The 27,865-nt window shown below is 37.6% G+C and overlaps 1 protein-coding gene across 1 annotated transcript in view; it reads right to left on the bottom strand.

Annotated features, from left to right (window-relative positions):
- GABRG3 (gamma-aminobutyric acid type A receptor subunit gamma3) overlaps window positions 1-27,865 on the bottom strand; it is a 596,953-nt gene that overhangs the window by 3,100 nt on the left and 565,988 nt on the right. The window contains exons 6-9 of the mRNA XM_065872132.1: window positions 21,663-21,800; window positions 12,206-12,358; window positions 2,626-2,822; window positions 2,294-2,353 (exon numbers count right to left, since the gene is read on the bottom strand). Coding sequence (XP_065728204.1) covers window positions 2,294-2,353; window positions 2,626-2,822; window positions 12,206-12,358; window positions 21,663-21,800 — 548 coding nt within the window. The remainder of the gene's footprint in view (window positions 1-2,293; window positions 2,354-2,625; window positions 2,823-12,205; window positions 12,359-21,662; window positions 21,801-27,865) is intronic.

Below are 27,865 nucleotides of genomic sequence, written 5' to 3'. Positions count from 1 at the left end.
TCCTAAGGAGACAAAAGATCTGTATGTCGAAATCTATGACACTGTTGAAAGAAATTAAAGACGATACAAACAGATGGAGAGATATATATCATGTTCTTATGTTGGAAGAATGAACAATGTGAAAAATGTACTACCCAAAGCAATCTACACGTTCAATGCAATCCCTATCAAACTATCCATGACATTTTTCACAGAACTAGTATTTTAAAGTTCACAATTTGTATCGCAACACAAAAGGCTACGAATAGCCAAAGCAATCCTGAGAAAAAAAGGAGCTGGAGGAATCAGCGTCCCTGACTTTAGACATACTACATAGCTACACTAATTAAGACAGTATGTTACTGGCACAAAAACAAAACTAGATGAATTGGAACAGGATAGAAAGCTCAAAGATGAACTCACGCTCACGAGGTCACCTTATCTTTGATAATGGAGGCAAGAATATACAATGGAGAAAAGACAGCCTCTTCAATAAGTGGTGCTGAGAAAACTAGACAGCTACAAGTAAAAGAATGAAATTAGAACACTTCTTAACACCATACACAAAAATAAACTCAAAATCGATTATAGACTTAAATATAAAGCTTGACACTATAAAATTCTTAGAGGAAAATAAAATAGATATTTTAATTAACGAGTCTCCAAGGACATCTTCAGTCCAGCTAGGTTCTTCCCGACTCATTCCTGTTTCACCTGTTTGTATATTGCAGCAGTGTGACTTTCTCGGAACCGCTGTTTCCTGGCAGCAGGTACTACTGCACACCCAGAGTGGACTAGCCTTGCATATTATGGGCTGGGAAATCGTGGCACAGTTATTTGGACAACTTGCCCCAAAGCAGTGTGTGGTCATCAGTGGAGCCTGCTGCTGACCCTCATCGCAGAGAAGTTGCTCATCTCTGCTTTTCCTTTTCGGAGGTAGTGGCCTCTCAGCTAAACTAACATGTGGCTCTTTCAGAATAGAGTTGAAGACATTGTCAGCTAACTCCCCCTTCCTCTTTCTTCTGAACTTCTGTTGAAGTTTTCTCTGACTGCGTCTTTGCACATAGCCTGGAGCTTTTTCTGTCTGTAAATTGTTTTTCTATGACTTTCTTCAGTGTCATTACACTTTCCTGCTTAAGAAAAATAAATTCTTCTAGCTTCTAGTTATTCTTTCTTTTGACAGTATCATTTCGACACCAATGATGTCAATATTTCTTTCTCCACTCCGAGCACTCTGGCAGTGTGAAGGCTGAGAATGGAGGAAGATATAATGTGCTCTCCGGCCTCAGCCTATTCGTTCTGATATTTCTGTTATTCAGCATCCCTCGCTCCCACGCGTTCACCTTACTTTTCAATGCGTTGTTATTTGGCAACACTTGATGGCCAGAACTGTATGTTCACTGTGTAAAAATGGCCTTACCTTCTGTCAGAACTACAGTGATACACACTTGAAGAAAATGCTGATGAAAATTGTCTGAAATGCACTGAACATAAGGTGCTGATCAGCAGCAATTGTGGTGTATGCTTAGGCATAAATTGTCAATTTCTGAGTTCACATGTATAAAGGAATAGAAATACTTATATGTAAAAATTTTTATATGATAAAAGTGGTAGCGCACATCAATGATTTAAAGACACAGTTTTCAATAAGTTCTTACATTAATCCATACTATCAATATTCAAGCACATTAATAATTAAATAAATAATTTTTGTTTAAATTGTGAAGCCTTACTCAATATTTAAGAGGCCTTATGTTTTCAACATCTCGGCGTCCTTTCAGTAGAATGGGTGTTGTGAGGATAAATGAGTTGATACATGTACTGGTGGAATGTATTTTGGCAAAACTTGTGCAATCTTTGGCATAGCCATTCTGCGTCTAGGAATTTAGACTAACAGTTACAAGTATGTACAGAACTGTAATGATAAAAATATATTTAAAAGTGAAAAAGTGTGGATTAGCCCTTTGTCCAGCCAAGATTGTGCGTCAATCATGAACATATGGTACAATTATTAAGATGATCCTATAAATAAATATTTTGACCCAGAAATGTATTTATAATTATTTTTGAGTTACAGGAATATATATAGTATACACTTTTACCGGGGGGGGGGGGGGAGAAAGAGTGATTTTTTTTCCCTTTATTTTCCAAATTTTCTTAATTGGACATATTTTAAAGAATTAAGTACATTTTTGAAGGGAGTACATGCATTATTCATTGGCCTCCAATAAGTGCATGTGTAAAAAATAATATCTTTCTATTGTAGTTTATCCAGAGTTTTCAGTAATATTTGCACTTGCAATGCTATACGTACGGAGGGGGCTTGTAGGCTTAAGCGTTCATGAATCCATCTTGAGGAATCTGGATACAGTAACTACAAGGAAATCAGAAACGGTATTTAGAAAACTACTATGGAAATCTGCATCACAAATCACTGGTAAAGAGTAATCTTTAAAGTATGATCACATTAGTCCACGCCACTGGTAGGTGAAGGTGAAGAGTGTTTGAATGTCACATTCATATCTTTGGAATACCTGTTTTTTGAAGACTTCTTAAACTATTTGTATCATATTATATAAGATTCTATGAATAAGAATGAGTTACCTCAAACTATCCTCCCAGAAAATCTTTGCTACTGGAACTCACCGATGTCTTTTTCTTAGTGCTAGCTGGTTTTCTACAACTTGAATAGTAGTTGAGGGTAGCATACTCCATCAAAGCAGCAAAGACAAATAAGAAGCAAACGGTCACGAAGAGGTCCATGGCTGTCACATAGGAAACACGAGGCAAGGATTTCCTGGCTATGGTGCTGAGTGTGGTCATGGTCAGCACTGTGGTTATGCCTGCACAGGGGACACATACCAGGTTGTGAAAGGGGCCACACAGAATCCCTCCCTTCCGACACAGTGTTTTATTTTTATGTGACTGCTTCTTGACATTGTATAAATAGAATACATTTAATTGTAATTTATTTTTGTAAGCAACAGTTCCATAAAATGTTTTATTATAGTCTTCACATTAACATTAAAATAACTGAACTAAGTTGATATCTTCCAGTTTATTCAGTTATTTTCGTACTGCTTGACATTTTTCCCTCTTAAATATATTTTTAATGAAAATACAGTTTTCAGTCCCCTATACTTTCCGTCAGTTCGTCATCTCACACTTTTCTTCTGCCCAGATAAACCACTTCTTGTCTTCTCCTTCTCTATGCAACTTGTAAACTCTTTTTCTTGAAGACTCAGCTGGAATACCACTTTTTCTGAGGCAAACGGTTTCGTAGTACCCCAGACAGATCTGATAATATGTAGTTTCACTATTCCCGTACCTTCTATGTATCTTACTCTTCTGCTTTTCACAGAGAATTGCATATGTCTTTGCAGTATGTCTCCCTGAACAGACTGTGTATCATTAAGAGAAAAAACAGACTGTGTATCTTGCTCATCTTGCTTGCCTATTACCTAATATTGTGCCTAGCATTCTAGGCTTTTCAATAAGTGCTTTGCATAAATGTATTGATTTTTTGATTAATTAATCACACTCGATTCAATCTATTTCATATATGTCGGCTAACACTTAAAGATTTAATCAAAGACTGTGGAAAAAATTAGGAAAGGGTCATACATGTGATGGATAGTTTAGAAAGAAAAACAAGAAAAGGAAATGGAATTTACTAAAATGAAGAGTGAAATAACTGGATGATTATCATGTGAAAAAGTTAAGGCTATCTCTCCCCTAGATGAGCCCACAGGAAATTAGAACATGCAAGAGCTGTCAGACAGGGAGGCTAGTGACATAGACAACAGACTCACAAGAATATGCGTATTAACACTCCACCTCTGTGATTCAAAGGGAGTACTATAAAATACCTGCCCAGCAGTACTAATCAGGGATCAGGTATACGTGACAGATGCACACATATTAGATACCACGTTTGCAGTTTGCATCCCAGCTACAGTTTAATGCATATCTGGCCTGGCAATCAGCAAAGGCCAGTTGTAGAATAACTCAAACAGCACAGCATAAACAGCTTGAGTAGGTGTACAAGGTAATAAACTAGAAGTCAACGCCTTCAGCCTTGCTCTGTGGCTTTTCAACATTTGGTCATATGAAGTTACCTTGTTTAAAATGTTTCTTTAATCAATTCAGTGAAAATAGGATGCCAGTCTCTCCATGTTGTAAGAGAGCAAGTTGTGAAACTTTTTGTAAAAATGATTTGTAAATTTGAAAAGTCTACACTGTTGGCAGGTATTTTTATGAAAAAATATTTCACAATAGATATATGTCCAATTTAATTTTTTAAAAAAGTGTTGACCATGCCATCGCTACAGAATCTATAAGTAGGTATTTTTCAGTAAAATTGGGTATTTTTACCTAATTCCTTCAAAACTTATTTAATCTCATTTTTTCGTGTTTTGGAACACCAGGTGTTGTGTTATACATCTTCATATTGTCTCAAAGATCACTGAGTCTCTGTTCATTTTAAATCTTTTGATTCCCTCTTTTCTTCTGATTAGATAAATTTTATATGATGGTTTTCAGTTATACATGACTTTTTTCCCCTGCCATTTTTCAATCTGCTCTTAAGCTCATCTAGTGATTTTTTCAATTCGACTCTTGTACATTTAACTCTAGAATTTCTTTTTTAATATACTACATCGGCTTTTATCCATCTGGTCATCTGGTAATTCATTATTTTATTTTAAATCCTTGAATATTTGTAATCATACATGCTTTTACAGATGGTTTCCTGTAATTGATATCTAATCTCATAGTTTTGTGGTCAGAAGAGATACATGATACAATTTCAATTTTCTTAAATTTACCAAGGCTTGATTTGTGACCCAAGATATGATCTAGGACAATGTTCCATGAGCAATTCAGAAAAATGTATATTCTGTTGTTTGCTCAAATGTCCTATCGATTCAACATGAGTTGCATTTTTTTAAACATCTTTATTGAAGTATGTTATACTTTACAATGGTGTGTCAGTTTCTGCTTTATAACAAAGTGAACCACTTATACATATGTTCCCATATATCTTCTCTCTTGCGACTCGCTCCCTCCCACCCTCTTTATGCTACCACTCTAGGGGGTCACAAAGCACAGAGCTAATCTCCCTGTACTATGCACCTGCTTCCCACTAGCTATCTATTTTACGTTTGGTAGTGTATTTTACGTTTGGCCTGCAGTTTTCTTTCTTTCTGGCGTCCTTGTCTACTTTTGGTATCAGGGTGATGGTGGCCTCGTAGAATGAGTTTGGGAGTGTTCCTCCCTATATGTTGGAAGAGTTTGAGAAGGATAGGTGTCAGCTCCTCTCTAAATGTTTGAAAGTTGCCTGTGAAGCCGTCTGGTCCTGGACTTTTGTTTGTTGGAAGATTTTTAATCAAAGTTTCAATGTCAGTGCCTGTGATTGTTCTGTTAATATTTTCTATTTCTTCCTGATTCAGCGTTGGCAGGTTGTGCATCTCTAAGAATTTGTTCATTTCTTCCAGGTTGTCCATTTTATTGGCATAGAGTTGCTTGTAGTAATCTCTCATCTTTTGTATTTCTGCAGTGTCAGTTTTTACTTCTCCATTTTCTTTCATAATTCTATTGATTTGAGTCTTCTCCCCTTTTTTCTTGATGAGTTTGGCTAATGGTTTAACAATTTTATCTTCTCAAAGAACCAGCTTTTAGTTTTATTGATCTTTGCTATCGTTTTCTTCACTTCTTTTTCATTTATTTCTCATCTGATCTTTATGATTTCTTTCCTTCTGCTAACTTTGGAGTTCTTTCGCTAATTGCTTTAGGTGCAAGATTAGGTTGTTTAGCCTCTTCTTCAATAAGTGGTGCTGGGAAAACTGGACAGGTACATGTAGAAGTATGAGATTAGATCACTCCTTAACACCATACACAAAAATAAGCTCAAAATGGATTAAAGACCTAAATGTAAGGCCAGAAACTATCAAACTCTTAGAGGAAAACATAGGCAGAAGACTCTAAGACTAAGTCACGGCAAGATCCTTTTTGACCCATCTCCTAGATAAATGGAAATAAAAACAAAAATAAATAAATGGGACCTAATGAAACTTCAATGCTTTTGCACAGCAAAGGAAGCCATAACGACCAAAAGACATCCCTCAGAATGGGAGAAAATATTTGTCAAGGAAGCAACTGACAAAGGTTTAATTTCCAAAATTTACAAGTAGCACATGCAGCTCAATAACAAAAAAACAAACAACCCAATCCAAAAATGGGCAGAAGACCTAAATAGACATTTCTCCAAAGAAGATATACAGACTGCCAACAAACATATGAAAGACTGCTCAACATCATTAATCGTTAGAGAAATGCAAATCAAAACTACAATGAGATATCATCTCACACCAGTCAGAACGGCCATCAACAAAAAAATCTACAAACAATAACTGCTGGAGGGGGTGTGGAGAAAAGGAAACACTCCTGTACTGCTGGTGGGAATGTGAATTGGTACAGCCACTATGGAGAACAGTATGGAGGTTCCTTAAAAAACTACAAATAGAACTGCCATATGACCCAGCAATCCCACTACTGGGCATATACGCTGAGAAAACCATAATTCAAAAAGATCATGTACCAAAATGTTCACTGCAGCTCTATTTACAATAGCCCGAAGATGGAAACAACCTAAGTGCCCATTATCGGATGAATGGATAAAGATGTGGCACAATGGAATGCAATGGAATATTACTCAGTTATAAAAAGAAAGGAAATTGAGCTATTTGTAATGAGGTGGTTAGACCTAGAATCTCTCATACAGAGTGAAGTAAGTCAGAAAGAGAAAGACAAATACCATATGCTAACACATATATAAGGAATTTAAGAAAAAAAATGTGAAGAACCTAGGGTTAAGACTGGAATAAAGACATATACCTACTTGAGAACGGCCTTGAGGATATGGGGAGGGGGACGGGTGAGCTGTGACAAAGCGAGAGAGAGGCATGGACGTATACCAATCGTAAGATAGCTAGTGGGAAGCAGCCGAATAGCCCAGGGAGATCAGCTCAGTGCTTGGTGACAGCCTGGAGGGGTGGGATAGGGAGGGTGGGAGGGAGGGAGACGCTAAAGGGAAGAGATATGGGAAAGCCTTGCCTAAATGAACAAAAAAATTAGGTTGTTTATTCGAGATGTTTCCTGTTTCTTAAATTAGGATTTTATTTATATAAATTTCCCACTGCTTTTGCTGCATCCCGTAGGTTTTGGTTCGTTTGGTCTCCATCTTCATTTGTTTCTAGGTATTTTTTTATTTTCTCTTCGATTTCTTCAGTGATCACCTCGTTATTAAGTAGTGTATTATTTAGCCTCCATGCGTTTGTATGTTTTACAGATATTTTCCTGTAATTGATATCTAGTCTCATAGCGTTGTGGTCAGAAAAGATAATTGATACCACTTCAATTTTCTTAAATTTAACAAGGCTTGATTTGTGATTCAAGATATGATCTATCCTGGAGAATGTTCCATGAACACTTGAGAAAAATGTATATTCTGTTGTTTTTGATCGAATGTCCTATAAATATCAAATCCATCTTGTTTAATGTATCATTTAAAGCTTGTGTTTCCTTATTTTCATTTAGGGTGATCGGTCCTTTGGTCAAAGTGGGGTGTTAAAGTCCCCTACTATGAGTATGTTACTGTTGATTTCCCCTTTTATGACTTAGTATTTGCCTTGTGTATTTAGGTGCTCCTATGTTGGGTGCATAAATATTTACAATTGTTATATCTTCTTCTTGGATCGATCCCTTGATCATTATGTAGTGTCCTTCTTTGTCTCTTCTAATAGTCTTTATTTTAAAGTCTGTTTTGTCTGATATGAGAATTGCTACTCCAGCTTTGTTTTGGTTTCCATTTGCATGGAATATCTTTTTCCATCCCCTCACTTTCAGTCTGTATGTGTCTCTAGGTCTGTAGTGGGTCTCTTGTAGACAGCATATACATGGGCTTTTTTTTTATATCCATTCAGCCACTCTGTGTCTTTTGGTGGGAGCATTTAAACCATATACATAAGGTAATTATCGATATGTGTGTTACTATTCTTATTTCTTAATTGTTTTGGGTTTGTTATTGTAGGTCTTTTCCTTGTTTTGTGTTTCTTGCTTAGAGTAGATTCTTTAGCATTTGTTGTAAAGGTTGTTTGGTGGTTTTGAACTCAGCTTTTGCTTGTGTGTAAATGTTTTAATTTCTCCATCAAATCTGAATGATACCCTTGCTGAGTAGAGTAATCTTGGTTGTAGGTTTTTCTCACCACTTTCAATATGTCCTGCCAGTCCCTTCTGGCTTACAGAGTTTCTGCTGAAAGGTCAGCTTATGGGGATTCCCTTGTGTGTTATTTGTTGTTTTTCCCTTGCTGCTTTTAATATGTTTTCTTTGTATTTAATTTTGGCAGTTTGATTACTATGCGTCTTGGCGTGTTTCTCCTTGGATTTATCCTGTATGGGACTCTCTGTGCTTCCTGGACTTATTTCCTTTTCCATATTAGGGAAGTTTTCAACTATAATCTCTTCAAATATTTTCTCAGTTCCTTTCTTTTTCTCTTCTTCTTCTGTAACCCCCTACAATTTGAATACCGGTGTGTTTAATGTTGTCCCAGAGGTCTCTGAGACTGTCCTCAGGTCTTTTCTTTGATTTTATTCTGCTCTGCATTAGTTATTTCCACTACTTTATCTTCCAGGTCACTTTTTCGTTCTTCTGCCTCAGTTTTTCTGCTATTGATCCCTTCTAGAGTATTTTTAATTTCATTTATTGTGTTCTTCATCGTTGCTTGTTTCATCTTTAGTTCTTCTAAGTCCTTGTTAAATTATTCTTGCATTTTTTTTCTATTCTATTTCCAAGATTTTTGATCATCTTTACTATCATTATTATAAATTCCTTTTCAGGTAGACTGCCTATTTCCGCTTCATTTGTTAGGTGTGGTGGGATTTTATGTTTCTCCTTCATCTGCTGTGTGTTTTTCTGTCTTCTCATTTTGCTTATCTCACTGTGTTTGGGGTCTCCGTTTTGCTGGAGGCAGGTTCGTAGTTCCCATTGTTTTTGATGTCTGTCCCCAGTAGCTAAACTTGGTCCAGTGGATTGTGTAGGCTTCCCGTGGAGGGGAGTAGTGCCTGTGTTCCGGTGGATGAGGCTGGATCTTGTCTTTCTGGTGGGCAGGTCCACATCTTGTGGTGTGTTTTGAGATGTGTGTGGACTTATGATTTTAAGTGGATTCTCTGCTAATGGGTGGGGTGGTGTTCCTATCTTGCTAGTTGTTTGACATCGGGTATCCAGCAGTGTAGCTTGCTGGTCGTTGAGTGAAATTGGGTGATGGTGTTGAGATAGATATCTCTGGGAGATTTTCGTCTTTTGATATTATGTGGAGCTAGGAAGTCTCTTGTGGACCACTGTCCTTAAGTTGCCTCTCCCACCTCAGAGGCTCAACACTGACTCTGGCTGCAGCATCAAGAGCCTTTCATCCACACGGCTCAGAATAAAAGGGAGACAAATGAAAGAAAGAAAGAAAGAAAGAGAAAAAAATGGAAAGAAAAAAGGATAAAAGAAAAGAGAATATAGTAAAGTAAAATAAAATAATGTTATTAAAAAATAAATAATTATTAAGAAAAATTATTTTAAAAATAAAAAAACCAAAAAACCTGATTCATAGAACCCTAGGACAAATGGTGAAAAGAAAGCTATACAGACAAAATTTCACACAAAAACATCCAGCCACACACTCACAAAAGGAGGAAAACGGAAAAAAACAGTAAATCTTCCTCTCAAAGTCTACCTCTTAAATTTAGGATGATTCATTGTCTACTCAGGTATTCCACAGTTGCAGGATACATCAACTTGATTTTGAAGATTATTCCGCTGCTTCTGAGGCTGCTGGGAGAGATTTCCCTTTCTTTTCTTTGCACAACTCCCGTGTTTCAGCTTTGGATTTGGCCCTGCCTCTGCTTGTAGGTCGCTGGAGGGCGTCTGTTCTTTGCTCAGCTAGAACGAGTTAAAGGAACCGCTGATTTGGGGGCTTTGGCTCACTCAGGCCGTTGAGATGGAGGCGTTACGGAGTGCGGGGCGATCCTACGGTGGCAGGGGCTGCCGTGACGTTGCACCAGCTTGATATGTCCTGTGCATTCTCCCGGAGAAGTTGTTCCTGGATCCCAGGACCCTGGCAGTGGAGGGCTGCACAGCCTCCAGGGACGGGAGGTGTGGAGAGTGACCTGTTCTCGCAGTTTTCTTTGTGATGGCAGCAGCAGCCTGGGCGTCTCATGCCCGTCTCTGGAGCTCCTTTAAGCAGAGCTCTTAATCCCCTCTCCTCGCGCACCAGGAAACGAGGGAAGAAAAAGTTTTTTACCTCTTCGGCAGGTCCAGACTTTTCGCCTGACTCCCTCCGGGCTAGCCGTGGTGCAGTAACGTCCTCATATTGTGTTCACGGCACCAGTCCTCTCCCTGCACTCCGACTGAAGCCCGAGCCTCAGTTCCCAGCCCTGCCAGTCCTGGCGGTTGAGCAGAAAAGCCTCTCGGGCTGGTAAGTGCCGGTCGGCATCGATTGTGCTGAAATATCTCTGCTTTGCCCTCAGCACCCCCCGTTGCTGTGCTCTCCTCTGCGGCTCCGAAGCTATCCCCCGTTGCCACCTGCAGTGTCCACCCGCAAAGGGGCTTCTAGTGTGTGGAAAACTTTCCTCCGTCAAGGCTCCCTCCCACTGGTGCAGGTCCCATCCTTATTCTTTTGTCTCTATTCTTTTTTCTTTTGCCTTACCCAGGTACGTGGGGAGTTTCTTGCCTTTTGGGAGGTCTGAGGTCTTCTTCCAGCGTTCAGTGGGTGTTCTATATGAGCAGTTCCACATGTAGATGTATTTCTGATGTATCTCTGGGGAGGAATGTGATCTCTGCATGTTACTCTTCCGCCATCTTCCCCCTCTCTTCCCAGAGTTGCATTTTGATATTGACTTTTTTCTTTGATCGAGTCACATTTACTTAATTCTTAGAAAGTCTATTAATTTTTTACTGTATACACAATATTGTAGATGATACTTCATAAAGAGCATTGACAGTTATCTTTTTTAAAAGAATGTTGAATGCTTTCTTATAATTGATTTACAGCTGGTGCTTTTGATCTTGTCATAGAGTGATCTAAGCTTTATCTAAAGTAGGCAGAGCCATTCTGGTGTCTTAACCAAATATCCTGGTGTTAATGACATTTCTCCACTTTTCTTGTCTGTAACTCTATTAACGGCAAACACTGTGTGTCACCACAATGGTGACACTATTTTTTTTTTTTCATTTTCTTTTAGCAATTGCCAGTTTTTTTTTTTTGCGCGGTACACGGGCCTCTCACTCTTGTGGTCTCTCCCGTTGCGGAGCACAGGCTCCGGACACGCAGGGCCAGCGGCTACGGCTCACGGTGCTAGCCACTCCACGGAATATGAGATCTTCCTGGACTGGGACACGAACCCACGTCCCCTGAATCGGCAGGTGGGCTCTCAACCACCTGTGCCACCAGGGAAGCCCCTACAATGGCCACACTTTGATAGGACTTTCATATCATGCTCACTATGACACCCAAATATGTAATTGTAAAGTCATAACCACAAGAAAAGTTGCAAAATTTGTGTTATGCTTTTGCCAGCTGATTTATTAATTCTTTCATGTATTTTCTGTTCAGAATGCAAAACTAATATTGGCAGAGGATACTAAAGGCTAATTTTTTTCAAAAAGTACTTTGCTTTAAACAATGATTTTTAACAGCCAACAGAAAATGTTCAATGTAATATAGAAGACTGTAATTTTAAAATATAAGCAGTTCCTTTTCTGAAAGAAATTTGAGGGGACCCTTTATATGTTACATTGCTTGTGTTAATAAATCAAAACATAGAAAGGCAAAATTCTTATCATAAAGAAAAACATATACAACATGTTGCACAATCACAATCTTAAAACCACCGAAATTTAATGTTTTATTAAGAAGACTTTGGTTGCCAGAAAAAAAATTCATGAGAATTTTTAGGTTATAGATAGGTAAAATAATATAGATAGAAAGTTTAACCTCAACTTTTAAGTGGCGCACATGGAATTCTACAGTCAGGAAGAACAGTCTAAATTATCTACCTAAAAACAAGCATGAATCAAGTAGCCTTCAAATTAGATCATTTGAGCTAAGCTTTTTATTGAATATATTTTTATGAATACTTCTATGTTAAACAAAATGGTAGCAAAGATTTTTTTGAAACTCACCTAATGCTGTTCTTGCTGGTGTAGCATCTTTTTTGATCCAAAATGATACCCAGGATAAAACCACGGTCAGTATACAAGGAATGTATGTTTGAATAGTGAAGTATCCCATTCTTCTACTCAATTCAAAATATATAGTCATGACAACATAATCACCTGTAATAAAATATTGTCAAAATTAACTTTCTTGTGTTAAAATAATTCAAAGAAATAAATTATTAAAACGTTTTGTTAAATGAATAACGGATAAATATATTCAAGTACAACATTCATCAAACTGGGGAGTCAAAATTCTGAGGCTCTTAAACTTAATTTTTATCATATCCGTGGTCGTGTAAGGCATTTTACTGTAAAAGGCACAAAAGGATATGTATTAATTAGAAGTGATATTCACATTTATTCCACAGCAGATCATTATCTAATGTTCAGATGTATGTTGCATGCTTAAAATCAAGGATAACAAATCAACCCTCAAGTAAATCCATTTTCATTTTGCTTTTTTAATAGTAACAGATGTACACATAAACTTTCAAATCTAAACTCCTGTAACAAATTTATATTTCTATTTTTTAGTATGAATTGCATCTTGCTACCCCTGTAAAATTTCAAAACTTTATTATGGTCTAGTTGTGACCTAGGGTAGGCCTCCCCAAAATGTGTCTAAATAGCATATTGATTGTTTTGAATTAAAGTTACTTAAGAAATGCCAACATAAGAGGGAAACTCTGACTCTCCTCTCTGTATCTGAAAGCAGAAAAAAATCTCTCATGTGAAAGGGGCACTCCCCGCATCTAGAGGTAGGACTTCCTTATCACAAAGAAGCCTGTATAAAAAAACCTTGTCACGTGTCAATTTTACAATTAGTCCAGCCACAAGAACTCAAGGGGGGGGGTAGATGGGGGAATTACTCCGTCCCCAACAGTCTACACCATTCTGCATGAAATGCCCCTTGCACCTATATTCTTTGCACTCCTGGTCTCCCCAGGTCCTCAGATTTGCCAAGATCCTTCCCCAATTGCTGCTGCATCCCTTCCCTACTGCCTAGGACGCTTTTTTCCCTATCACTTGCATCCAGATAGTTACAAGTCAACTTTGAAGCACAGCTTAGAAATCATTTAGCCTGCCAGGAAGCGCTCCTTACCTGTTCCTAACAACTGCAATAAAGTTATTTCTATAATTACCGATAAAAACAATGTTGTCTTAAGAACAATAAATTAGTTGGGTTGTAGAATATATATGTCTTGTTTATCAATGTTACTTGGTAAGCAATCAACTGGTATTTGTTTAATGAAAAGATCACCATGAAAGTCCCATTTTTACTTAAAAATATTGATAGGGAGACCATATTAAACCCGTATAAAATTATACCTCTCATTAAATTAGAATATTTATTGAGGAATGTGGTGTTCTGTTTTAGCAATATTCAGGATGGCTGATAGAACATCAATTACTGAGATCATTTTTCCAAGAAACAAATATTTTGGCAAAGTCCACATAAAGGAATCCGAAAGATTAACCTGAAGCAATAAAAAAAAAAAAAACCCACAAAAATATTTTTCTAAGTAATAAGAAAGTCAAGTTACATCATTTCCTTAGGAAATTTTATTGAATTATGTGTCATATTTAAATGTTTATGAATTTACAGAAAAGAGTAGACAGAAAAGCAAAACCTAATTAATCACCCTAACAGTTATGAACACAACCCAAGTGGAATATACAAAGATTTGAATAATTTCTTCAACCACCATTGTCATTTCGTAAGTAAGATAAACAGTAGGACAACTCCAGAGTAGGCACATAATTCATTTTAGCAAATACATCCTCTTTGGCCTAACTTGAGGTGAACAGGTACCCCAAATCTTGGGTTCAAATACCCTTTGCCTAACTCAGAGGTCTGCCTGAACGTCCCACTGTCAGGTGTGAAAGTAGGAAGGGACAGTCAAGGACATATTTTGAAGCCAGATTATTTTAAAATAATTTCTTTTTTTCTTTCTTCTTTCATTCTTTTATTTTTTCTTTGTTCTTCCTCTTTCATTCTTCTTTCTTTCTTTCTTATTTTTGGCTGTGTTGGGTCTTCATTGCTGCACGGATGCTTTCTCTAGTTGCAGTGAATAGTGACTACTTTTCATTGCAGTGCACAGACTTCTCATTGGGGTGGCTTCTCTTGCGGAGAGCTGTCTCTAGGTGTGCGGGTTTCAGTAGTTGTGGAACACAGGCCTTATTGCTCCACAGCATGTGGAATCTTCCTTGACCAGGGCTCAAACCCTTGTCTCCTGCATTGGCAAGAGGATTCTTAACTATTGCACCACCAGGGAAGTCTTGGCTCTTGGTGAGGTTCTGGGACACACCACAGAAACCGGTTCCAGAGAACACCAGCGTCCCTATTTTCCAGCTTCTACTTGGAGAAGCGGGGGCAGGAGGAATTGTGATTTCCAGCTTCACTGTCCCCTACAGGAAGACCAACGAAAAGCCAATGTACCACTCATCCCAAATTGGCTAGGGCAAAAGAAATAAGGAAAAATAGAGACAAAAGTATAGGGATAAAACCTGCACCAGTGGGAAGGAGCTGTGAAAGAGGAAAGGTTTCCACACCCTAGGAAGCCCCTTCACGGGCGGAGACTGTGGGTAGCGGAAGGCGGAAGGTTCGTAGCCAGGGAGGAGAGTGCAGCATCAGGGGTTCAGAGGGAAAAGCAGAGAGATTCCCACACAGAGGATCAGTGACGACCAGCTCTCACCAGCCTGAGAGGCTTGTCTGCTCACCTGCCAGAATGGGTGGGCGCTGAGAGCTGAGTTTCAGGCTTTGGTCAGATCCCAGGGAAAGGTCGGGCTGGCTGCATGAACACAGCCTGAAGGGAGCTAATGCAACACTGCTGGCCAGGAGGGAGTCCGGGAAAAAGTCTGGAGCTGCCGAAAAAGCAAGTTTTGTTTGCTTCTGTTTCCTGGTGTGCAAGGAGAGGGGATTAAGAGTGCCGCTTAAATGAGATCCAGGGATGGACGCAAACTCCATCTATTAGCGCACATCCCAGAGACGGGAATGAGATGCCAAGCCTTGTGCTGCTGCCACCAAGAAGCTTGTGTGGAAGCACAAGTCATTCTCCACACCCCTCGTCCCAGGAGCCTGTGCAGCCCGCCACTGTCAGGGTCCTGCAATACGGGGACCACTTCCCCTGAAGAACACACGGCGCACCTCTGGCTGTTGCAATGTCATGCTGGCCTCTGCCGTTGCAGGCTCGTTCCACTTTCTGTACCTCTCCCGCCTCCCGGGCTGAGTGAATCAGAGCCCCCAAATCAGCTGCTAATTAAACCCTGTCCTATCTGAGCGAAGTACAGACGCCTGCCCTCAGGCGACCGCCGTGCAAAGCAGATTAAATATCCACAAACAACTTGATGTACCATGCAGCTGTGGAGTACCTGAATAGACAATGAATCATCCCAAATTGACAAGGTGGACTTTGCGAGCAAAGATATATATTTTTTCCTTTATTCTCTTTTGTGAGTACGTATGTGGAGGCTTCTGTTGTCATTCAGTCGGTATCACTTTGCTTTTAACATTTATCCTAGAGTTGTTTTTTGTTTTTGTATAGTTTTTAGCACTATTTGTCATTGGTGGACCTGATTTTTAGTGTGTTTGTTCTTTCCTTTCTTTTTTTATTACTTAAAACATTTTTTTAATAATTATTTTTTATTTTTCAGTCTAATAACATTTTATTTTATCTTTTTCTTCTTTCTTTTTTCTCCATTTTATTCTGAGCCTTGTGGATGACAGGCTCTTGGTGCTCCAGCCAGACTTAACGGATGTGCCGCTGAGGTGCGAGAGCCAAGTTCAAGACACTGGTCCACAAGAGACCTCCAAGCTCAGCGTAATATAAAAACAGTGAATATCTCCCACAAATCTCCACCTCAACACCAAGACCCAGCTACACTCAAGACCAGAAAGCTACAGTGCTGGACACCCCATGCCAAACAACTAGCAAGACAGGAACACAACACCATCGACTAGCAGAGAGGCTGTCTATAACCATAATAAGATCGTAGACACCACAAAACAAACCACCAGGGCAGACCAGCCAACCAGATAAACAAGATCCTGCCTCATTCTCCAGAACACAGTCACTATCACCTACACCAGGAAGCCTACACAACCCACTGAACCAAACTTAGCCACTGCGGACAGACACCAAAAACAGCAGGAACTAGCAACCTGCAGACTGCGAAAAGGAGACCCCAAACACAGTAAGTTAAGCAAAATGAGTAGGGAGAGAAACACACAGCAGGTGAAGGAGCAAAGCCAAAAGCCACAAGATGTAACAGATGAAGAGGAAATAGGCAGTCTACCTGAAAAATAATTCAGAATAATGATAGTAAAGATGATCCAAAATCTTGTAAATAAAATGGAGAAAATACACGAAACGTTTAACAAGAAAATAGAAGAACCAAAAAACAAACTGTGATGAACAACACAATAAATGAAATTAAAAATTCTCTAGAAGGGCTCAATAGCAAAACAACTGAGGCAGAAACACAGATCAGTCACCTTCAAGAAAAAACAGTGTAAATACCACAGATTATAATAAAGAAAAAAGAATGAAAAGAATAGAGGACAGTCTCAGAGACTTCTGGGACATTAAACGCACCAACATTCGAATTATAGGGGTCACAGAAAAAGAAGAGATAAAGAAAGTTAGAAAATATTTGTAGGGATTACAGTTGAAAACTTCCTTAATATGGGAAAGGAAATAGTAAGTCCAGGAGCACAGAAAGTGCCATTCAGGATAAATCCAATGAGAAACATGCCAAGACACATATTAATTAAACTATCAAAAATTAAAGAAAAAACGTTAAAAGCAGCAAGGGGAAACAATGAAAAACACAAAAAAACAATGAAAAACACACAGCTTAAGATTAACAGCTGATCTCTCAGCAGGAACTCTGCAAGAGACTGGCAGGACATATTTAAGGTGATGACAGGGAAAATCTACAACCAAGATTACCCAGCAAGGATCTCATTCAGATTTGCCAGAGGAAAACCTTTATAGACAAGCAAAAGCTAAGAGAATTCAGCACCACCAAAACAGCTTTACAACAATTGCTAAGAAATGTCTCTAAGCAGGAAACACAAGTGGAGGAAAAGAACTACTATAAAAAACCCAAACAATTAAGAAAATGGTAAGAGGAACATACATATCGATAATTACCTTAAATGTAAATGGATTAAAGGTTCCAACCAAAAGACCCAGAAAGGCTGAATGGATAGAAAAACAAGACCCATATGTATGCTACCAACAAAGGACCCACTTCAGACCTAGGGATACTAAAGAAAGAAAGAGAAGGGATGGAAAAAGATATTCCATGCAAATGGAAATCAGAAGGAAGTTGGAGAGGCAATTCTCATATCGGACAAAATAGACTTTAAAACAAAGACAAAGAAGGACACTACATAATGATCAAGGGTTTGATCCAAGAAGATATAACAATTGTAAATATTTATGTACCTAACATAAGAGCACCTCAATATATAAGGTAAATACTAACAGACACAAAAGGGGAAATCGACAGTAACAAATCATAATAGGGGACTTTAACACCCCACTTTTACCAAAGGACAGATCAGTCAAAATGAAAATAAATAAGGAAACAGAAGCTTTAATAGATATATTAAACATGATGGACTTAATTGATAATTTTAGGACATCCCATTAAAAAACAACAGAATACGCATTCTTCTCCAGTGCTCATGGATCATTCTCTAGGATAGATTGTATCTTGGGTCACAAATCAAGCCGTGGTATATTTAAGAAAAGTGAAATCGTATCAAGTATCTTTTCTGACCACAACGCTATAAGCCTAGATATAAATTACAGGCAAAAATCTGTAAAAAATACAAACTCATGGAGGCTAAACAATACACTACACAATAACCAAGAAATAACTGAAGAAACCTAAGAGGAAATCAAAAAGCACAAAGAAACAAATCACAGTGAAAACAAGACGACCCAGAACTTACGGGATGCAGCAAAATAAGTACTAAAGAAGGAAGTTTATAGCAATACAATCCTACCATAAGAAACAGTAAACATCTCAAATAAACAACCTAACCTTGCACCTAAAGAAATTAGAGAAAGGAGAACAAAAAATCCCCAGTTAGCAGAAGGAAAGAAATCATAAAGACCTCATCAGAAATAAATGAAAAACAAATGATGGAAACGACAGCAAAGATGAATAAAACTAAAAGTTGGTTCTTTGAAAAGATAAACGAAATTGATAAACCATTAGCCATACTCATGAAGAAAAATAGGGAGGACGCAAGTAAATACAATTAGAAATGAAAAAGAAGTAACAACTGACATTGCAGAAATTCAAAGGATCATGAGCGATTACTACAAGCAACTATATGCCAATGAAAAGGACGACCTGGAAGAAATGGACAAATTCTTAGAAAAGCACAACATTCAGAGACTTAACAAAGCAGAAATAGAAAATATGAATAGACCAATCACAAGCAGAGAAATTGAAACTGATTAATAACCTTCCAACAAACAAAATCCCAGGACCAGTTGGCTTTACAGCTGAATTCTAGCAAACATTTAGAGAAGTGCTAAACATCTGTCCTTCTCAAACTCTTCCAAAATATAGCAGAGAGAGAAACACCCCTAAACTCATTCTACGAGGCCACCATCACCCTGATACAAAAACCAGACAAATATGTCGCAAAGAAACCTACAGGCCAATACCACCTATGAACGTAGTTGCAAAAATCCTCAACAAAATACTAGCAAACAGAAACCAACAGCATATTAAAAAGATCATACATCATGATCAAGTGGAGTTTATTGCAGGAACGCAAGGAATCTTCAATATAGGTAAAGCAATCAATAGGAAACACCATATTTATTAACAAAATGTAGGAGAAAAACCATATGATCATCTCTATAGATGGAGAGAAAGCTTTCAAATAATTCCACACCCATTTATGATTTTTAAAAAACCCTCCAAAAAGTAGGCCTAGAGGGAACATTCCTCAACATAATAAAGGCCATATACGACACACCCACAGCCAACATCGGCCTCAGTGGTGAAAAACTGAAACCATTTCCACTAAGTTAAGGAAAAAAACCATGTTGCCCAGTATCATCACTATTATTTAATATAGCTCTGGAAGTTTTCGCCACAGCAATTGGAGAAGAAAAAGAATAAAAGCAATTCAAATCGGAAAAGAAGAGGCAAACTTCTCACTGTTTGTAGATGACATAGAGAATCCGAAAGATGGTACCAGAAAAGTAACAGTTAATTAATGAGTTTGATCAAGTAGCAGGATACAAAATTAGTGCACAGAGATCTCTTGTATTCCTATACGCTAATTGATGAAATATCTGAAAGTGAAATTAAGAAAAAACTCGCATTTACCCATTTGCTCTGCAACAAGAGAAGCCACTACATTGAGAAGCCTGCACACCGACATAAATAGTCCCCACTCTCCACCACTAAGGAAAGCCCATGCACAGCAAGGAAGACCCAACACAACCCAAATTTTAAAAATTAAAAAAAAAACTCTTCTAATTTCTTCTGTCTTCCCTGCAATTGAGCCCAAAATAATGTTTATTATGTTGCTGCATCCGTTCCTGGTTTACTCATTAACCTTTTATGTTCACCATGTTTTTCTAGTGAGACTGAAAGCTCCTTGCTCCAGTGAATGTTTTTCATACTTTCCTTAACCCTCAATAGCATAAAAATTACTCCGGCTACTACCTCAACTCCACCGGTCCCTCCATTTGCCACTTCCCTTTCTCTTAGGGTTAATTTTAAAACAAGTTGTGTTCAACCTGCCTTCACCTTTCCTTTTGTTTAATATCATCTTGCTTACAACGGAAAAGGAATATCAGTATCAATGTTTGACAGTTAAACGTTAGAACAATCACCCAGTTTGGTTACCCTCTTTTGCTCAGCCTTACACCCCAAAAGTCTGCTAGTTTATTTCAAACTCTCCAGGAATGTAATTATATTATTAATTTAAGTGACTATTTGGGTAAAAACTTCCCCCAAACATGTCTCTTTATGTAGTTTCCAAAGTATATTTATATAATTATGATCTTCCATTCTTTTAACCTTATCAATATTTACTATTTAAACATAAATGTCATTTCTCACCTTTACTATTGTGACATTTGTGGAGGCTTTCTTTTCTCTGCTGATCAGTTTTTAAAGACCTTTCTCCATGTGTAAATGCAGCAGATCTTCCACAGCCATGAGTTTCACAAGCCCAGATTCAAACAGCCGTGGATCGAAAATATTTGAAAAATATTTTTTCCAGAAAGTTAAAAAAAAGCAAACTTGAATTTCCCTTGCACGGAAAAGGGCAATTGAACACTGAGCAACAGGATTTAGGGGCACCAACCCTCCATTCACTTGAAACTCCATATATACGTGCTCTTCAGTATATATGGTTCTCTGATTCCTTTGCATCTGCGGTTCTGCATATGGGAGTTCAACCAACTGGGATTGTGTAGTACTGTAGTACTTACTACAAGGAAATCCAAATATAAGTGAACATGTGCAGTTGTTGTGTTGTTCAAGGGTCAACTATTTACATACCATTCATAGTCTATTTACAGCTGTTTAGCATTTACTTTGTATTAGGTATTATAAGTAATTTAGAGATGATTTAAACTATACAGGAAGATGTAAGTGAAATGCAAATACTATGCCATTTTATATAATAGGCTTGAGCAACTGGGATTTTGATATATTTAGGGGTCCTGGAACGACTCACCATGGATATCAAGGGGCAACAGTAGTTCTCTATTTAGAATTATATCAAGAATTTAGACTGTTCTTTAAAGATAGTTACACTAATTATTAGAATTTACACTTAATCTAGTCATATGAAACAAATTATTGAGTTTTAAAAGCCAATAAATGATTCATATTAACAAATAACTAGATCAGCAGAAAAGCCGACTTGAAACCAATCTAATCCCCAGGACCTGTCAGAAAAAAACTAACTGCAAAATAGTGGACCATAGATTCCTATTGTGGAAATTACCAAAAAACAAACAAAAGCCATAAAACAAAAAGAAATGTATTAAAGACATTAATAAACCATGTCTCTGTATCTAGTTGTAGAACTTGTAGAACTCTCACACTTAGAAAATTGGTTTATATAAATCTGGTCAGGGATGAGAATCTTAGGTTTATAGACATAATGTCAACATAGTCTCAGTTTAAACATATAAGATAATCTTGTCACCCTTTTCCCAATCCCAGTTAAAATATTAAACATTTTTGAGCTTTGAATCAGCTGTTTTGCTTCAAATATCATTTAAGAATCATGGTGATACGAATATAATTATTTTAAACATACACAGGAAGAAATCTGCATGAAAGGGAAAGGTATGCCTAAGTCATCAGTGGGAAAAAGTCGGATTTGTTTTTGAGAACTACACTTCTGTAAGTTAACTACTACCTGCAGATGTTTTCACAATTTCTGTGGTGTTTCTGAGGCCCATGAAGTCAAACTGATAAAGCCGCCAGGATTTCTGATCAGCTGCCTCAACCGAATTTTTTCTCCATCTATATATCATTTCTTCTTTGGGGTAGCCATCTGAAAATGCAGAAAAAATAACACTTGAAAGATGTAAGTTTGTAAAGCATTAATGTCGAAATTATAATTCTGATCATTTAATAGGAGCTGAAATTTTAGTCCATGGGCAAAGGCCACCTAACCCAGAAGGTTTCTACTGCAGATCTTCACAATCAGCAAGATATTCCAAGCCACAAGTGTTTCCATCATCTGTATGGACACAACACATATCTTTCACCGTGGAAGGCTTGATTATAGATGACCTTCAAAGAATGCACGTGAAAGTACTGGTCAGAGTCTCACTAGCTTCTAAACACCAGGATCTAACAACCTGGCCCACACTCACCAGACCTTCCACCTTTTTCCAGAACTTTGTCCAAATCTCAGGAAAGGTGAATTTACTTTTTTCATTATAAACTTTTAATATAAATAGCTTTTATTATTTCTAACATATTTATTTTCTTATTATTGAAGTGTAGTTGCACAATATGTCATGTGTACAGTATAATGGGTCACAATTTTTTAAAGGTTATAGTTACAAACTACATTTATAGTTATAAGATACTGGCTATATTTCCTGTGCTGTACAATATATCTTTGTAACTTATACAAAACAGTTTACACGTTTTGATTCCCTAACTTCTATTGCCCTCCTTTCCTTCTCCCCACTGGTAACCACTAGTGTGTTCTCTATGTCTGCTCCTCTTGTTCTATTCATTAGTTTGTATTTTTAAATTCTGCACTCGTGATATCATTCATGCAGTATTTGTCGTTCAAATACTGCATGAAGTCCAAGTTCCTTTGACTTCAAAGGAAGTCAAAATACAGTTGTATTAAATTTTCAGAGATGAAAGAAAATATCTGTAAATTTAGGACTTTATGCCAAGCAAAGTATTCTACAAAAATGATGTATAGGTTTCTATCAGGCCATGATTCAAAATATTGCTGGCTAGGCTGGAAGAAATTAGAGGGACACACTGAAATGATGTGAAATCAGGAAAAAGGGTAAATATTTTGGTAACACTGACATAATGCACTATGGAAATTTAAGTGTATTCAGAATTAAAGTGTGCAACCACAATAACATATAAAGTGAAGAAGAGTAAAATAGGTTAAAGTTTTCTAAAGTCATTTTTGTTATCTGGAAATAATGAAAGCACACCAAGTGTTATCAGTTATTTGTTTCTTCCTTCTGATAAGAACACTTAAGATTACATTCAACAACTTTATCACACAGCAATGTTAACTATAGTTATGTTGTATACTGTATCCCTAGTACTTACAACTGGAAGTGTGTATATTTTGACCACCTTCCTTTTATACCTCTCACCTCTGGTAAACAAAAATTTGACCTTTTATCTATGAGTTTGGTTTTTGTTTGTTTTTAGATTCCACATATGGGTGAGCCCATACAGCATTTTTCTCTCGTCCTCTTTCACGTAACATAATGGCCTCAAGGTCCATCCATGTTGTCACAAATGGCAGGATTTCTTCTTTTCTATGGCTCAATAACATTTTATTGTGTTGGATAACTTTTTATCCATTCGTCCACTGATGGACACATGTTGTTTCCATGTATTGGCTATTGTAAATCATGCTGCTATGAACATAGCGCTGTAGATACCTTTTTGAGACAGTGTTTTTATTTCCTTTGGAGTCTCAGAAGTAGAGTTGCTGGATCATATGGTAGGTCTGTTTTAAATATTTTGAGAATCCCCAATATTGTTTTACATAGTGGCTATACCAGTACACAATTCCACGAGCAGCATACAAGTGTTCTCTTTTCCCCACATCCTTGCCGATATTTTTTATCTCTGGGGTTTTTTATGATGACCATTCTAACAAGCATAAGGTTATAACTCGTAATGGATGTGACTTGCATGTCCCCGATGTTAGTGATGTTGAGATTTTTTTTTTTTTTTTTGTGGTACACAGCCCTCTCACTGCTGTGGCCTCTCCCATTGCAGAGCACAGACTCCAGACATGCAGGCTCAGTGGCCATGGCTCACAGGCCCAGCTGCTCCGGGACATGCAGGACCTTCCCGTACTGTGGCACGAACACGTGTCCGCTGCATCGGCAAGACTCTCAACCACTGCGCCACCAGGAAAGCCTGCGAGCATTTCTTCATGTACCTGTTGTCCATTGGTATGTCTTCTCTGGCAAAAAGTCTACTCAGGCCTTTTGCCATTTGGAATTATTTGTTTTATTCTATAAAGTTATATGTTTTAAAATATATTTTAAATAACCTTCCTCATATATATGGTTAGCAAATATTTTTCCCATTTCATACGTTGTCTTTTTACTGTTGTTTCTTTTGCTGCACAGAAACATTTTAGTTTGATGTAGTCCACATTTTTAAAAAAAATTTTGTTTGCCCTTTAGGTGACAGACCCAGAAAAGCACTGCTGTTGATTGTGCAAAGACAGCCTCTAAAGGCTGGAGTGTACATTGGCTGCAGTCTGGACTTCTGGGACAATATAAAACACACCAACATGCGAATTATAGGGGTTCCAGAAGAAGAAAAGAGAAAGAAAGGGACTGAGAAAATATTTGAAGAGATTACTTGAAAAATTCCCTAATATGGGAAAGGAAGTAAGTCCAGGAAGCACAGAGAGTCCCATACAGGATAAATACAAGGAGAAATACGACAAAACACATATTAATGAAACTGTCAAAAAATACAAAGAAAACATTAAAAGCAGCAAGGGAAAAACAAATAACGCACAAGTGAATCCCCATAAGGTTAACAGTTGATCTTTCAGCAGTAACTCTGCAAGCCAGAAGGGATTGGCAGGACATATTTAAAGTGATGAAGGGGAAAATCCTGCAAACAAGATTATTCTACCCAGGAAGGATCTTAATCAGATTTGTTACAGAAATTGAAACCATTACAGACAAGCAAAAGCTGAGAGAGTTCAGCACCACGAAACCAGCTTTACAACAGATACAATAGGAACTTTTCTAGACAGGAAACACAAGAGAAGGAAAAGACTTACAATAACAAACCCAAAACAAGAAAAAGGGAATAGGAACATACATATGGATAATTGCCTTAAATGTAAATGGATTAAATGCTCCCACCAAAAGACACAGATTGGCTGAATGGATACAAAAAGAAGTCCCATATATATGCTGTCTACAAGAGACCCTCCTCAGACCTAGAGACACATACAGACTGAAAGTAAGGGGATGGAAAAAGATATTCCATGCAAACGGAAACTAAAAGAAAGCTGGAGTAGCAGTTCTCATATCAGACAAAATAGACTATAAAGACTATTAGAAATGACAAAGAAAGACAGTACATAATGATCAAGGAATCGATCCAAGAAGCAGATATAAAAATTGTAAATATTTATGCACACAACATAGGAGCACCTCAATACATAAGGCAAATGCTAACAGCCATAAAAGGGGAAATCGACAGTAACACATTCATAATAGGGGACTTTAACATCCCACTTTCACCAATGGACAGATCATCCAAAATGAAAATAAGGAAACACAAACTTTAAATGATACATTAAACAAGATGGACTTAATTGATATTTATAGGACATTCCATCCAAAAACAACAGAATACACATTTTTCTGAAGTACTCATGGAACTTTCTCCAGGAGACATATCTTGGGTCACAAATCAAGCACTGGTAAACTTAAGAAAAGTGAACTCGTATCAAGTATCTCTTCTGACCACAACGTTATGAGACTAGATATCAATTACAGGAAAAGATCTGTAAAAAATACAAACACATGGAGGCCAAAATTAAACTACTTAATAACGAAGTGATCACGGAAGAAATCAAAGAGGAAATAAAAATTTACCTAGAAACAAATGACAATGGAGACACGACGACCCGAAACCTATGGGATGCAGCAAAAGCAGTTCTAAGAGGGAAGTTTATGGCAACACAATTTTACCTTAAGAAGAAACAGGAAACATCTCGAATAAACAACCTAACTTGCACCTAAACGGATTAGAGAAAGAAGAAAAAAAGAACCTTAAAGTTAGCAGAGGGAAAGAAATCATAAAATCAGATCAGAAATAAATGAAGGAAAAGATAGCAAAGATCAATAAAACTAAAAGCTGGTTCTTTGAGAAGATAAACAAAATCGATAAGCCATTAGACAGACTCATCAAGCAAAAAGGAGGTACTCAATACAATTAGAAATTAAAAAGAAGTAACAACTGACACTGCAGAAATACAGAAGATCATGAGAGATTACTACATGCAACTCTATACCAATAAAATGGACAACTTGGAAGAACTGGACAAATTCTTAGAAATGCACAGCCTGCCAAGACTGAATCAGGAAGAAATACAAAATGTGAACAGACAAATCAAAAGCACTGAAATTGAAAGTGATTAATAATCTTCCAACAAATAGAAGCGCAGGGCCAGAGGGCTTCACAAGTGAATTCTATCAAACATTTAGAGAAGAGCTAACACCTATCCTTCTCGAACTCTTCCAAAACATAGCAGAGGGAGGAACACTCCCAAATTCCTTCTACGAGGCCACCATCACCTTGATACCAAAACCAGACAAGGACGTCACAAAGAAACCTACAGGCCCATATCACTGATGAACACAGATGCGAAAATCCTCAACAAAATACTAGCAAACAGAATCCAACAACACATTAAAAGGGTCATCCACCATGATCAAGTGGGCTTTATTCTACGAATGCAAGCATTCTTCAATAAACGAAAATCAATCAACGTGACACACTATATTAACAAACTGAAGGAGAAAAACCATATGCTCATCTCAATAGATGCAGAGAAAGATATTGACAAAATTCAACACATATTTATGATTAAAAACCCTGCAGAAAGTAGGCATTGAGGGAGCTTTCAACATAATAAAGGCCATATATAACAAACTCACAACCAACATCGTCCACAGTAGTGAAAAACTGAAACCATTTCCAGTAAGATCAGGAACACGAGAAGTTGCCCACTCTCACCACTCACCACAAGACCAAAAGACAACCCTCAGAATGGGAGAAAATATTTGCAAATGAAGCAACTGACAAAGGATTAATCTCTAAAATTTATAAACAGCTCATGCAGCTCAATAACAACAAAAAAAACAACCCAATCCAAAAATGGGCAGAAGACCTAAATAGACATTTCTCCAAATAAGATATACAGATTGCCAACAAACACATGAAAGAATGCTCAACTCCATTAATCATTAGAGAAATGCAAATGAAAACTACAATGAGATATCATCTCACACCAGTCAGAATGGCCATCATCAAAAAATCTACAAACAATAAATGCTGGAGAGGGTGTGGAGAAAAGGGAACACTCTTGCACTGCTGGTGGGAATGTGAATTGATAGAGCCGCAATGGAGAACAGCATGGAGGTTCCTTAAAAAACTACAAATAGAAGTGCCATATGACCCAGCAATCCCACTAGTGGGCATATACCTTGAGAAAACCATAATTAATAAAGATCATGTACCAAAATATTCACTGCAGCTCTATTTACAATAGGCTGGAGATGGAAACAACCTAAGTGTCCATCATCAGATGAATGGATAAAGAAGATGTGGCACATTTATACAATGGCATATTAGACACAGAAAGGAAATTGAGTCATTTGTAGTGAGGTGGGTGGACTTAGAGTCTGTCATACAGAGTGAAGTAAGTCAGAAAGAGAAAGATACCGTTTGCTAACACATATATATGGAATTTAAGGGGAAAAATGTCATGGACAACCTAGAGGTAAGAGAGGACTAAAGACAGACCTACTAGAGAATGGACTTGAGGATATGCGGAGGGGAAGTGTAACCTGTGACAAAGCAAAAGAAAGGCATGGACATATATACACCAAAAAATGTAAAGTAGATAGCTATTGGGAAGTAGCCGCATAGCACAGAGAGATCAGCTAGGGGCTTTGTGACCGCCTGGAGGGGTGGGATAGGGAGGATGGGAGGGAGGGAGACCCAAGAGAGAAGAGAAATTGAAACATATGTATATGTTTAACTGATTCACTTTGTTATAAAGCAGAAATTAACACACCGTTATAAAGCAGTTATACTCTAATAAAGATGTTAAAAAAAAAAAGCAGATCACAA

The sequence above is a fragment of the Phocoena phocoena genome, chromosome 2 (assembly GCF_963924675.1).
Source record: "Phocoena phocoena chromosome 2, mPhoPho1.1, whole genome shotgun sequence".
Taxonomy (NCBI): domain Eukaryota; kingdom Metazoa; phylum Chordata; class Mammalia; order Artiodactyla; family Phocoenidae; genus Phocoena; species Phocoena phocoena.
This window is presented reverse-complemented; position numbering and strand designations above follow the sequence as displayed.